Genomic DNA, 15164 nt, shown 5'->3' with positions numbered 1-15164 from the left:
GGGGGTTGCAATACAAAAATTGAGATTCAGGGGGAAAGGATCTGTTTTGATTGATTAATTACTATATTGTAAACACCAATTAACCCTGTTAATAATGGAGCCTGACACACGTTACAAAAATCCAAGATCCAATACTAAATAAATGGAAAGAATAGTTCTCTTCTATCTAATCCCCAGTTACTTGTTCATTGTATAACCAGCAGTGAACATGTATTTATCCACAATGTATGACAGGAAAGGCAATTAAAAATATTAGTGCTTTTATGGTGCCCTTTATACACTGCATGGAAAGCAGATGCTTTTTGCAGAATAATAAATCTAGCCTATGCTTTGCAGTTTTACAAGCATGTTTAACCAAAATCGTGCTGTATATCTTTACCTTGTATTTGTAAAAAGGTGATTTGTCATACAGATGACTGATTTTTTTTTTACCAGTCAAAACAAAAACTCCTAGACATCCTGAATCCCAGTACTGTGTTTGAACCCCTACCCTATGCCAGTATCATGTTAGATGATGAGCTGTGCACACAATGAAGTGCATTGCTATTTAAACACCACTGCTTTTTTATACACACAATTGCTACTATGCAGGTCTCCAAAATGCATGAGGGTATAGGGCAATCTCCACTGCTGTGCTACCCTTTAACAACTGTTTATTGCAGTGTGAGCAACAGTGACAATATTGGTTCATTTAAATATTTATTTTATTAAGTTACCTGATTTGACTCAGGTACAACATAAAGTGGGGTCATTACAGCATCCACAGCAGATTTTTCTTTTATACTAAATTTAGATTTTTGTTTTGTATCCTCAGAAACATAAAATATTAACCTAAATTACAGTCCGTGAGACGCGTGATTGGGGCTCCCAGCAGCCTGGAAAACCACTGCCTGAGTGATGCTAAGAATAGCTCTGCTGTCTATACATAGCCATGCTGAGCAGCAGCTGTGGGTGAGATCCCAAGGGAAGAGGAAGCTATAAATAAACTCTGCTGAGCTGGATATTCTATCATACTAATTATTGACTAGATTTGAAGCACTGAAATGCTCTGCGCACACCCCAGGAGGACATTTCCTCATGTCACAGAAATTATCCAAAATACTGTGATAACATCTTGCATTTATTTTCCAAAATGTAAATACTTTATTATTAAAGGGGGCTACACACCTCTTATACTGTACAATGAGATGTTGGGTTACAGTTTGCAACATCTATTTTATTATTTCTAGAAAGTAAATCAGAGGGTGAAGGTAAATAGCATATCTTTATAAATGTACCGGGAAACACCAGTCAGTCTACTCTGGCCTGATCTGTGATCAAACTTAACCACAATCCATGGGACAATGGCAAAGTAATCAAGCTTTATAGGGTGTTACATTTACCAAAGAGACATAGACAGTACTGTAGTATTTGAGTTAAATCTTGAATAAGATTTAGGAAAAATAACTTTAAAACTTTAGAAGATGGCTATATATTTCTGTGTGTGCAAGATGGATATTATTCAATTATGCATGCCTTTATGGATATATCTAAAATCTCTTGGTTTATTAAAGATTATAATAAGTTCCTTTAACTTATGTACAGATGAATTTAAAGACATATGGGGGAATGTAATAAAAGTTGCAAAGTCGCAATTTGCACAAATAAGAATGAAAATATGCATTTCGCAACGTAATATTCTTCCTTAAACTGTTATTGCATTGCAAATTTTCATTGCGCATTGCCCACTTTTAGTGCTTGAAGGTGTCGTAATATTTTGGAGCAAACATAACAACTTTTTCAGTTTTATTAAATTCACTGCGCACTGGTGCAAACTATAAAATTAATTCGCAAACCTTCCACTGTCGGAAGTGATCGCTAAACAGTTTCCTGGTTTGCAAAAGCTATATTAAATGCACACAGAGCGGAATTTGTTCGCACAGAGGCATAACTTTTCGCATTGCAAATATTTTTCCGTTACTGACTTTTATTACATTCCCCAATTTTAGCCATAATGTCTTGAGTGTATTCCTTTAGTGCACAATCTGTTATATTACCCAGCTTTGCATGATGCAGTGTGTCTGTTCTCAAAAACTTTTCGGTGCTGGAGAGCAGAACATTTGGAAAGTCCATAACACCTGCGGACAAACTCTCAGTTCATTTATAAAGAGAATTTGGAAAGATCAAGATACTTGGGAGTTTTATTGCACAATATGTTCTTTAGCTACATTCCAAAGATACTGGAATTTGGGCATATTATCTTGCAATGTTTCATTTGTTGAAAGTCAAAAGAAGGAAGAAGAGATCATATTTTAAAGGTTGAAGCAGGTCATTCAGAATTGTCCATTGTCAGTACACTACCATTACCAAAACAGCTAGCCAGCGATGGTAGATGGACTTCATATCAGTCACACAATGTTCATCAAGACAATTGTAATAGGGATATAAAAAGAAATATTTTTATTTTTAGTGATACAAATGCCTATGTTTCACAAGACTTTTTTCATACTTTCTGTCTTGTCAGCTTGACCATGAGAGTAATGGAGGGGTGATCCAGAAGCTACCATCCATTTTGGAAGATGATGAGTTTGAAGAAGATGAAAGAAGCCCCTTGCCAGTCAGCTCAAGAGGTGTTAGTCCTGTTGAATCCTCCTTAAAGTTGCCCAAGGCCTTTAATTCACCAATGCTTTCTCCACTTACCCCAAGAGCCTTTAAGACACCCACTAAGAGAGCAGATAAGAGTTTTGGGGAACTACTTGGTGGAAGTGAAAAATCAAAGTTCTCATATGCAGATGAAAGCAGACCTTGTAAGCTTCAGCTTCCTGCACTGAGTATCAGTGCTCCTCCCATGCTCAGTCCCAGGTAAGTAAATGAAATATAAGCTGGCAGATATACAATAATTGATTGGAATTCATACAACTTATTTTCTTTTAGCCTCATTGATCGTGTGCAGTAGAATAGAGTTGAATTCCCTGTACTTATTTTCATTTTAGAACAAAAGTCCTTTACATTTCTCAGACAAATCGTGTGGCTGGGGTGAAAGTACCAATTTGTTTGTTACATTTAAAGTTTGTCTGGAAACTTTAAATGGAAGCATATGTCCTATTTTATATGAGACAGGTTTAAATTCCATAGGTCTACAGAGAATGTAAAAGAAATTGCATTGCTATTTCAAGTTGAATGGCTGTTCCCATAAGAGTTTATTTGTATGAACAATATTTTATCCTGTGAAAAAAAACAGAGCACAGTCTTTGTGTGTGTGTATGTATATATATATATATATATATATATATATATATATATATATATATATATATATATATATATATATATAGATATATATATATATATACACACAGGTATATATATATATATATATATATAGATATATATATATATATAGATATAGATATATATATAGATATATATAAACAATATATATATAGATATTTATGTACAGTCAGGCGTGAAAGTTTGTGAACCCTTTATAATTTTCTATATTTTTATATAAATGACCTGAAACATCAACTGGTTTTCCTAAAAGTAGATGAAGAAAATCTAATTAAACAAATTAAATTTTTATATTTGGTCATGAATTTATTGAAAAGAAATTATCAAATAGCAAATCTGCAAGTGGCAAATGTAACTAAATTGTGCTCTTAATATTTGGTGTGACCCCCTTGTGCAGCAACAACTGCAACTAAAAGTTTGCAGTAACTGTTGATCAGAGTTTTAGCCCATTCCTCTATACAGTACAGCTTCAGCTATTGAATGTTGTTGGATTTCCTCACATGAACCTCTTGCTTTAAGTCTTTCCACAGAATTTCAATTGGATTAAGGTCAGGATTTTGACTTGGCCATTCCAGAACATTCATTTTATTCTACTTTAACCATTATTTGTGTGTTTAGGATTGTTGTCTTGCTGCATGACCCACTGTCTCTTGAGATTCAGTTCATGGATACATGTCCATGACATTTTCCTTTAGAATTCTCTGGTATAGTTCAGAATTCATTGTTCCAGAAATGATGGCAAACCATTCAGGCCTAGATGCAGCAAGAACAGGCCCAAACCAGAACACTCCCACCACCATGTTTTACAGATGGGATAAGGTTCTTATGCTGGAATGCAGTGTTTTTCTTTCTCCAAATGTAACGTTCCCCATTTAAGCCAAAAAGTAAAATTTTGGCTTCATCCATCCACAAAAAATTCTTCCGCTATCCTTCTGGTTTGACCACATGATCTTTAGCAAACTGTAGAATGGAAGCTATATTTTCAGGAGTGAGCAGTAGCTTTCTCCTTGTCACCCTGCCATACACTTCATTGCTATTCATTGTTCTCCTAATGGTGGACTAATGAACATCGACATTTACCAATGTGAGACAGGCCTTCAGTTACTCAAAAGTTACCCTGGTTTCCTTTGTAACCTCTTGGACTACTAGACTCATTGGAGTTGGAGTTATCTCTGATGATCGATCATTTCTAGGTAGGGTAACAACTTGAATTTCCTATATTTGTACACAATCTGTCTGACTGTTGATTGGTGGAGTCCAAACTCTTTAGAGAAAGTCGTGTAACCTTTTTCAGGTTTATGTGCATCAACAACTCTTTTTCTGAGGTCAAACACTTCCTTTGTCCGCACCATAATACACATCCATAAATATGTTGTGTTTGTGATCAAGCTTTGCTGGATCATCATTCTTTAAACAAAACAGGGACTCTTGCGCATACCTGATTGTCATCCCATATCTCAATGACTGAAAACATCAGACCAGGTGATTTCACCTTCAAATTATATGATAATCCTAAAGATTCTCTTACTTTTACCACATGCAGATATGTTATCGGATTATTTTTATTCAATAAATAAATGACAAAATATAATAATTTGTGTTTCATTTGTTTAATTAGGTTCTCTTCATCTACTTTTATGACTTATTTGAAAACCAGATGATGTTTTAGGTCACATTTATATAAAAACATAGTAAATTTTAAAGAGTTTACAAACTTACACATACAGAAACCTTTCACTTTATCCAATTTACTGCTCACCTATATGTATTTATATCCTCTTTTTTCTAGAAATTATGCAGTCTGATCCAATTTGGATTTTCGAAACTTTGTCTAGTACTTTATTCCTTGCTCCCATAGCCATTCTTTGTAGAGGCTGGAATCTGTGAAAAGTAGGGAGGGGTTGTGTACGGATGCTGGGTTTTCATTTGGAGGGGTTGAACTTGATGGACTTTGTCTTTTTTCAACCTAATTTAACTATGTAACTATGTAAATATGTTGGTTTAAGAATGGTACTAATTGGGTTCATTAAAAAAAGCAGATAGTGAAATAAATTATTATTGTAAGACTTGCTGACTCAGTAGATACTTGATATGTTCCGTTTTCTGCAGGTGGTAGATGTGATTTTCAAATGTAACCTTCTGGTTCAAAGTTGTTACAATTCACTAGTTTTATTTATTTTTACAGTAAAGTTTTTAAAGATTAGCAAACCATTGTCAAGGGCAGCATCAATAAAAGCGATATTGGGTTTATTTAATGTGTAAATGATTCTTAGTTGTCGTAAGGTATCTGTAAAACCCCATGTCCCAAGCATTCCAGATAATATGTGCCATATCTGTAAAATAAAATTAAAGTGTTAAAACCTAACTCCAAGTAGTCCCTTTCAGGACATGAGCACATAATTCAATGGCTTCCAATATTCCCATGTAAATTAGCACTATGATATGAAGGGATTTAAGGGTCCATAAAGGTAAGGAAGAGGCTTATGCACATTGGTGCATCCAAGCACAAAACCAGACAATATCTCCTACATTATTTAGTAAATAATTCAGAAATTTCAAACAGCTTCCAGCAAAAAAAAGAGGCTGGTATCATTCCAACAACTGTGCAAATCGGTATGCAAAGGAGCACCAGCCTGAAGAAAGCTACATACCAATTCCTTAATAAATATTTATGGATATTTGTATAGACAAATTCTTATTTCCATAACCCCAGACAAAGAAAACACACCAGAGTGACATTAGTTAAAACAGCTGATTTTAAAGATTCATTAACTATCCAACATTATTAATTTGTTTTTTCACTTCATCCATCAAACATACTATATCCCAAAGCAATTTCATTTGTATAAGATATCCCAAAATAGATTGTGCTGTATATATTTTACCAGTGCCTATGTTTTTTTTGCTTTTGAAATATCAATTATTTATGCTTATGCTGTGAGAACAGTGGTAGGTCTTAGACACAAGAACTCTCCTCTTTCATTATTGCACCACTTAAGAGAGTCACAGCTTTGCTCCTTGCAGGGGATAAAATAGATAATGGGAGTGTTATTTGTGAAAGGCCTTTCACTGGGGGAATAAATTAGAAATAGATATTTCTTTGGGCATTATTGTTTTACACCATTCTCTGTGTCTATGCATATCCTCTTAAGAACACTTATCAGTAAAAACAGCAGCTGGTAGGCCTGTGTATCAGTATTAAGTGAGGGTGATCCTTTGAAATAGATATCAGCACTTAAGTCACCAATAATTCAAGTGTTTTATATGCAGACATAGATGATAGATAGATAGATAGTTAGATAGATAGATAGATAGATAGATGATATATAGATAGATAGATTGTAATAATATGTATTGGTAAAAATGGCTTGTTTGCGTCCTTGTATTGGTAAAAAATGGCTTGTCTGCGAAAAAAAAAAGTTTTTTTCCATTTGAAAAGTCCGACCAGAAAAAATCAGACTTTACTAAATAATCCTCATTATCTACATCACCTATTGTGGTATTGTGGATTAAAGAGAATTATGAGTACTTATAAAAGCCCTTGGATACATTAGTAGATTCAACCCTGTTCACACAGAAGCAATTGCAGTGTAAAAAAAAAACTGGAACTATAAGGTAACAAGTGGCTAAGACGGATACAGTTTTAAAGCTATAGAAATCAAAGATCACCCCACACCCCATGTTTTAATGATAATGCAGATCTAATGCAGCCGTGCACCAATGACCATGTCATACCTAATGCAAAAATAAATAGGAAGTTCAGCACTCGCCACTATTGCTGCAGTGTTTGTATCTATTTCCTTCAACTCAGAAGAGTTGCCCCTTTTTCTGAAAATAGTACTGACCTTCCTCTCACTACTATCCTCCTTCATCAGGCAGACAAACATCATCATTCTCCAGGATTCAATAAAAGCTGAAGGCCCTTACTTTCATGAACTTTCAGTACAGAAGACATGAGGGTTTTATTGAGACTAAATAATTCATTCATTTTGTATATGAGCTCTGTCATACAGCTGATTCAATTAGACTAAACAGATGGTGTCATTTCCACTAAATAATGTATCATCCATGCATTCAGCTTATTTGACTGGGAAAGTGAGAGCCATGGGTCCCCAGAGTAAACAATAGTTTAGTCTTTTAGTAATATTAATACATATTTGAAATGCCTTCCAAGTCTCTTCAGCTTCTCTGAAGTGTCATCAGCTGGAAAGATAAACATTGAGCTTAAGGTGATCATAACTCAATCATCAAATGCATTTCATAAAGATTTCATGCCAGCATTTCTTAATGATTCTGGAAACATTCTTGGGTGCTCTTTTTTATATTTATAATACCCTGTTTTTTTTACTGAATAATATGGCAGATTCAGTTCAGTGATAAAAAGGTTTATTACGTGAAAACTCATGGATGAGATTGTCTAAAGTTGAATAGAATTCCCCCTTCCCAGGCCACTCTCTTACCTGGTGGTGAACAGGAGATACCAGCGGGGAGGTCAGGGGTGGCTCTGCATACCGGTCCCCCCTGAAGATTTTTTTATGATAGTGGGCACCATGTGGTTACTCCACCCGGCAATACCTTTTTCAAAAGAAGAGAAAACAACGCAGACACGGGTCATCTGTGTGTGATCAATCAATTACACAAACTGTGAGACAATTAAACTCAATAGTATTTTTGCAGTTGATTGCTTTGATTTGGTTGTGAGTTTTAAAATAAGTGTTGTTGTTTTTTCCACAAGTGGGTTTTTGACAAAAATAAATAAAACACCAGGTTTCATGTGAACCTGGACAGGCGAAAATTGATATATCTGTGTAACTTCAAGTAGGTATGCTCCTTGGTTTTTTTTATAGCAGGGTCTTCCACAAGAAAGGGCCCTTTCTTAGTGAATTGATAGTCAGCAGAACCACCAACTGTCATGAATTGTTAAAGCTAGATAGGGGATTGAGAAGGGGCCAAGTTTAGTGGCAAACTGTTGCTAGGCGGGAATTCATTCGACTCCCAGATAGATATGTAATCCCTAGATCTAGCTGTGTGACCACAAGTCAAGGGAAATAGATGATATTGTGTAAGCTAAAACTGAGGTGGATATGTACTGCTGCTTCAGTAAACTACATCTTGTATTGGTTTCATATTGTGGTTCCCTATGCTGATTATTGTTGTACAAAATTAAGTAATTTTCTTGCACGTATTTATGGCCACTCATTTTGCACAGAGTACACAATGGTGCATATTTATTAAGCTGTGTAAAAAAAAAACAGCAGGATAATACACCTCACATTGCCAGGCTTCGGTGTGTAAAAAATGGCATACATTTATTACGCAAATTTTGTCTTCAGCTGGAAGCAATGTAAAATAACAGCATCAAATCTCAAGTGACTTATTAATAAATGATCCAGACTTTATTCCTGGAAGTTGAACATCTCTTATCCCCAAACCAGCATTCCCAACATGAAAGTCAATCTTACATGTGTTTAAATCCTTAAGGATTGAATATCACATTAATCCCGAAGCCCTTGAGACTATTCACTTGAGCCCACATGATTTATTCCTTTGTAGTGTACAAATATAATAATGGGGACTGGAACCAGTGGCATCAACCAGTTAATACTGAAGAAATACAAACATTCATAAAATCTGCTGTAGGGATGATTTTTTATTAACCAGGATCAGGTAAATTGAGATAAAAGAACACCAGTGAGTTCTTTGTCTAACTTTTTTTTGCTGCATGCAGTACAGGTATGGGATCCGTTATCCGGAACCCCATTATCCAAAAAGCTCTGAATTTCGAGAAGACCATCTCCTATAAACTACATTTTAGCCTAAAAATCCAATGTTTTAAAAATGATTTCCTTGTCTCTGCAAAATTAAACCAATACATTGTACATGATCCAAACTAAGAAATAATTCATCCTTATTGGAAGCAGAACCAGCCTATTTGGTTTATTTAATGTTTTAATGATTTTCTAGTAGACTTAAGGTATGAAGATTAGTGATGGTGAATTTATTCGCCAGGCGTGAATTTGTGGCGAATTTGCGAGATTCACAATACTCTAACCCATAGTGTCCAGATTGCTCACAAAGACTGCATAAAATCAATTCATTAGAACAAAAAACTCAAGAACAATATGGATATCTTTAAATAAGTAATTACAGTAGTTCCATGTATGCATTGTGTACAGTATGTGCAAGGTTAAAAAAGTTAAATTGCTGTGTATAAGTTCGCAGAGTACATACAGCAGTGGTAATAAGGCTTGGTGCTTCATGTTTGAATTGAAATTAGGTTTGTATGCTTTGTTTAGTTAATTTGATTTTCCTTTTTGTATATTCTCAGGTTCGTAGATGGCATTGAAACAGACTGCAACTCTCCTACCACTCAAACATTTGACTTCAAATTAAACCAAGAATATTCACCCCGGCACTGTAACTCTGGTAGGCTGAAAACTAGGGATGGGCAAATTTGACCTGTTTCGTTTCACCAAAAATTTGCCGCCTGTGAACTGTCGCTCCTATAAGCCATTTTGTGTTACCGGTTCATTAATAAGATGGCATTTACATAGTTTTGTAAAAGTGCTAAAAATACAAGATAGATGCTAAATTTCACGAGTGCAATTGCCCATACCAACAAGCCACATCTTTGCTGCCCTTTTCTAACTGGCGGAATACAAATCAAAACTGTTCACCACCTGCTGCTGCACTTTATATAAAAATGTTTTTACTAGACAGAGTAATGCAAAGAAAACAAACCCCTTCTGGTGAAGCAAACAGTTTGTACTTGTATACCCTAGTATTCCCTTGTTTTGTGCAGTTTTCTAGTATGACATATCTGTTTACCTATATACTGTATCTGTATGAAAGTTCCTAAGGAAGCGATGATTAATGATAACTTTCTAATCTTACCTTCATGATGCATTTGTTTCATGACAAGTTAAGTGTGTGTAACCCTTTCCTTACCACACAGATCACATGCTCTTAAACAGCGATTAACCCCTTGCAATCTAGGGCCCTGAGCTCTATTTGCGTATACTGGAAACTGGGTACAGAGCAGTGCCTCCACCTAGTGAGCCCTGAATATCCCAGCTCAGGAAATTTCAACTAGGAAAATAAAACACACAGTTTGTAGTAAACTAGTTTAAGAAATGTAAATACAAATCACACAATTAAATCTGCCCTGGGGAACCTATGTGGACTATCAAACCCCTGGCACAGTCTTTCAATGCCACAGTCCCACACTCCACTCTGGGTGGATAAATGCAGATTTATACAGTTCAGTTTAATTCCCTTCCCAAGAGCTCTTATGTCCCCATGTAGCACTACCTGCCCCAAGGTACCTTTCCCTTTGGATTTTGTAGCCACTCCCACATAGCTGGTACACGAGCAAGACCTGTCCTCACACCAGGGACACACAAGGATTTCAACAGGCATCCAACCATGCTGTATGCATGCAAATTTAAGATGCAATCTGTTAGGCAAGAGGAAATCTTTTGGTTTAACTGACAATGGATCCTCATCAGATCTCTATATATGTACCTGCTAGGTTCTTATATTCAGCATACAGATCTCTGAACAGAATTGTAAACTGTCTCTTATTTTGTTGCAGGAGAAAATCCAGAGACACAGAAGAGCATAGTAAAACTCAATCAAGAGGCAAGTTTTTTTATTTTTTTTGATTTTGCAAAAGGACATTCCTCTAAAGTACAGACATCCCACTTTTTAGTCACATCTGAGAGGGTCCTATTCTTTGCCTCTTAACTTGACATTGTTTTATGTAGAATAAAATGTAAATGAATACATTTTAAAAAACATCACACTTTGGGGCTGATTCACTATGGGTCGAATATCGAGGGTTAATTAACCCTCGATATTCGACTAGGAATTGAAATCCTTCGACTTCGATTATCGAAGTCGAAGGATTTAGCGCAGAAAATTCGATCGTACGATCGAAGGATTATTCCTTCGATCGAACGATTAAATCCATCGAATCGAACGATTCGAAGGATTTTAATCCAAAGATCGAAGGAATATCCTTCGATCAAAAAAACTTAGGCAAGCCTATGGGGACCTTCCCCATAGGCTAACATTGACTTCGGTAGCTTTTATCTGCCGAACTAGGGGGTCGAAGTTTTTTTAAAGAGACAGTACTTCGACTATCGAATGGTCGAATAGTCGAACGATTTTTACTTCGACTCCTTCGATTCGAAGTCGTAGTCGAAGGTCGAAGTAGCCCATTCAATGGTCGAAGTAGCCCAAAAAATACTTCGAAATTCGAAGTTTTTTTACTTCGAATCCTTCACTCGAATTTAGTGAATCGGCCCCTTTGTGTACAAAGCAGTAACTATGTATCAGATTACTATTTGCTGGTGAATTTGGCCCATTTTAGAAGGTTGCTTGCTTCAGGTTGTAAAATCTAGTTAGATGATACACCTCCAATTTCTAAAAGTGCAACATATTCTCAGTTGGATTGAAATAAATGCTTTGTATAGGTCACTATAGGTTTTCACCTTTATTTTCCTGAGACACTCATATTTGGTATTGTGTTTGGGATCATTGTCCTGATAAAAGATTATCTTCATTCAATCCTTAATTAAAAAGTTTCTCGATTCTCGATTAAAAAAAATTCTCTTGTGAGTTTTTTGACATGTGAGCAGAATTATATTTACAACACACATAATTTTGAACTTTCACCAAAAAGATCTGTTCTGCACTCAACTGACCAAAACATTTTCACATGTTTCATGCCTTTTGACAAATTCTATATGCATTGTTATGTCTTCTTTTAGCCATTGTCCCATACAAACCATAGATATGCAGAACTTTTAATATGTCTGGCCCATACTAGAATACTTGATGGTGGAGAGTGCCTTGTTAAAACAAAAAAAGTAATTGATGGACCACATACAGAAAATTACTGACAAATAACCAAAGATCATATGTTAGTAGGACGGTAAGTCAAACACAAGGCCTAAGTAACAATGGAGTGGCAAAAAGGTCAGTGCACAATGCCTATCCAATTAACCTGAACAACCTGAAACAAATCAACCTGGGAAAGTTGCCCAAATTACTCTTCAACAGCATACAACACATACACACATACTTACCCTAAAAGATGTTAACCTTTTTTACTGCAAAAGTATGGGGATTGAATCCCTGCGCAAACAGCAGTTATTAGTTATTTTTTACCTTATTTTTAAAACAATATATCCTTAAAGAAAAACTAATTTTGAATCAAAATTCATTAGGAGTTCAAAATTAGTTTTTCTGATATATGATATTGTCTTAGAAATAATTTAATAATCCAAGATATTGTATAACCAGTATATAAATTGCACATGGCCAGGAGATTAGTTCTTCGGGCCCAATGTTAAAGCAAATAGACAAACACAGAGACAATTTGACCCAACTACCTATCAGGACAATGTTCAGAAGAATTCCAGATGTGGTGCTGAAGTGGACCTGATTGATGATGTGTCCTATAGAGCCGTGGCAGCATTTTAGAAATGTTTTTTCTTTACTTTCAGATGAGCATCCTCACTCAGCAAGTTACACAACTGAGCAAAGATCTGAATGAGATGATGCAACTCCTAAGGCCTGTACTGTTAAATCAAGCCTATGCACCATCTCCTTCCACTGGTGTCCTTACACCTGGCCTCAATAATACCTACAGCAACAGCAGTGGATATTGCAGTGGCCATCAGTCCCAAGGAACTATTCCCAGCCTAGCTGGATCTGCCTGCCCTGGACAGACAAAAGCAGATATTGTACCATCTGATATAATATGGATGGACACATTTCCTCAGACTTCTCAGACTGTTCAACCAGAGAATTCTGACAGTCAGAATGTTCAATCCACTCTTTCATTAGACTCATTCCTTAGACATTCATGCCACCACCCTAGGCAGCACAGAAGTTGTGGGTATCAGTCCATAAACCAAACCCTATCCCCTTGTATTAGCCATTGTACCCAAACACAGATTAATCATGTAAGCCAGGTAGTCCATAGTAACTCCTCACCAGTAATGGCTCCTCATTCACCACCAAGTAAGCAGTATGATGCACGAAAGACCAGCCCTGGATTCACATCTACAAAACCATACTGTGATCCCCAAGATTCTGATCCTATACGAGACAAAGTGGCAGACCTCCTAGGATTGATGTCAAGAGACTACATAGAGACATCCACTCCTGCTGCTCTGGAACTAGTATGTGGCTCGTCTGGGAGCTCACAAGGTGATATTATCAGGTTTATTGATGATGAGGGTACTAATGTCTAATTGGAGGTATAGTGAAGCCAAAGCACAGACTGTTGGAATGTTTACCAAAATGGAGGCCTCCAATGCTGGACAAAGCTATGATAAAAATGTAGCCCTATGACAGCGGAATGTCTTTTTATTGCTGGATGTTTTCTCACTTTGTTATAGCACTGCTGAAGAGGCAGCAGGAGGCTAATGGAAAATGTAAATCTCCAAGGAAAAAGAACTTGTTGAAAATACTGCTTATTTTAGAAAATATTTTGTGGAGGATTTGGGCTAACGTAAGTTCAGTACTCATACACTTGTGAACTTATAAAGCTAAACGTATTCCAGCTGCTTAAAGCAAAGGGAAGCAGATAATACTACAGTTCACAATTTTAATTGTATAAATATTAGGAAAAAACAACGCACATTACTTCACTGGCATGGAAATTAAAACATTTTTATTTAGCATGATCTTTCTATCAAGATACATTAGAAAACAAAGTTTAGCCAAAACGATAAAAAGGAAAATGACTGGGTGATTTCAATATTTGTTTTACATTTTTATTAAGTAAAAAAAGGACCTTATTTTTCTATATTTGCTACTTAAGGTTTGTACTTAACTTTCTTTTTCATTCCCAGAGAAAAAATGTTGCTGTAAAACCCTGCAGCACATTATATCTGCAACATATTGATCTAAAAAAAAGGGCCGCAGGTCTTCTAAAGGAGTAAGACAAGTGAAAAGTGCATGTTGTGCTATGCATGGGGCATAAAGAGAATTCTACATGAGGGACCAAGGAGAAAACACAAACATTTACTTTTACTTTAATAAAGATTATGTATTTGGAAAGAAAAAATATATTTGTTAGATTCAACAAAAATGTTAAAGCTTAATTTTAAATCCCATTTTGTCAACAAGCATTTGTTTTCTGCCTAAGAATTGATTGTTGTTAAAAGCCATAAAAAAATACAAAGGGGAGTAAGTAATCTCTCAAATGAAAGTAAGCCTCATGTCTGTTCATTTTACTTGAATTTAAAAATGTACGATACATCTGAATGAAAGCATTGATAAACTCAAATACTGCAAACCTTGTACAAATTTCTTAACATGAATTGGTAGTAGGGTTAACAAACTTACCAGCCAACATTTGAGGGAGGTCGGTGGCGCCATCATGGGGATTGGGCAATGGTGCCACAGGTTGAGGAAGGGGCAGATCATGGGTGGGGAATAGGCAGATCAGTGACTGTAGAGTGGTCCAGGTGCTTATAAGTAAGTACCACGGGTGCAAGGCTTTAGGAAAGGACACAATAGCTGGTATACTAACAGGCAAATTATTTAAAGTAATAGGTTATAAACATTTAAAGCTTCAGTCTTACATCTTTTACCAAATAAACAAAACATGATCATACTATTTTTGTTGAGTGTTTTGGGGTTTTCTTGTCTTATGAAATTCAATTTCTTGGCAAACTAAGAACATGAGCTTTGCTATCTGTTTAGGTATTTTAATCAAGCCAGGCAATTGTCAATAATTCTAGATAAAAATAGATAATACTTTTAGGTTCCAGAAACTTTCTATTCCATTCATGATTTTGGCTGAAATAAAACAAAATGACAAATTTATTGAATCCCTAAACGTAATATTTGGTAGCAGAAGCTTTGGTCTAAAA

The 15164-nt window shown here is 35.8% G+C and overlaps 1 protein-coding gene across 1 annotated transcript in view; it reads left to right on the top strand.

Annotated features, from left to right (window-relative positions):
- The window catches only part of LOC108702284 (potassium voltage-gated channel subfamily H member 8), a 210339-nt gene extending 195842 nt beyond the window's left edge, over nucleotides 1-14497 (top strand). The window contains exons 12-15 of the mRNA XM_041578382.1: nucleotides 2504-2841; nucleotides 9599-9696; nucleotides 10865-10911; nucleotides 12783-14497. Of these exons, the coding sequence (XP_041434316.1) occupies nucleotides 2504-2841; nucleotides 9599-9696; nucleotides 10865-10911; nucleotides 12783-13535 (1236 nt within the window). The 3' untranslated portion in view covers nucleotides 13536-14497. The remainder of the gene's footprint in view (nucleotides 1-2503; nucleotides 2842-9598; nucleotides 9697-10864; nucleotides 10912-12782) is intronic.
- The last annotated feature ends 667 nt before the right edge of the window (nucleotides 14498-15164 follow it).

The sequence above is a fragment of the Xenopus laevis genome, chromosome 9_10S, assembly GCF_017654675.1.
Source record: "Xenopus laevis strain J_2021 chromosome 9_10S, Xenopus_laevis_v10.1, whole genome shotgun sequence".
Taxonomy (NCBI): Eukaryota; Metazoa; Chordata; class Amphibia; order Anura; family Pipidae; genus Xenopus; species Xenopus laevis.
Note: the sequence above shows the minus strand (reverse complement) of the source record. Positions and strands in the feature narration are given on the sequence as shown.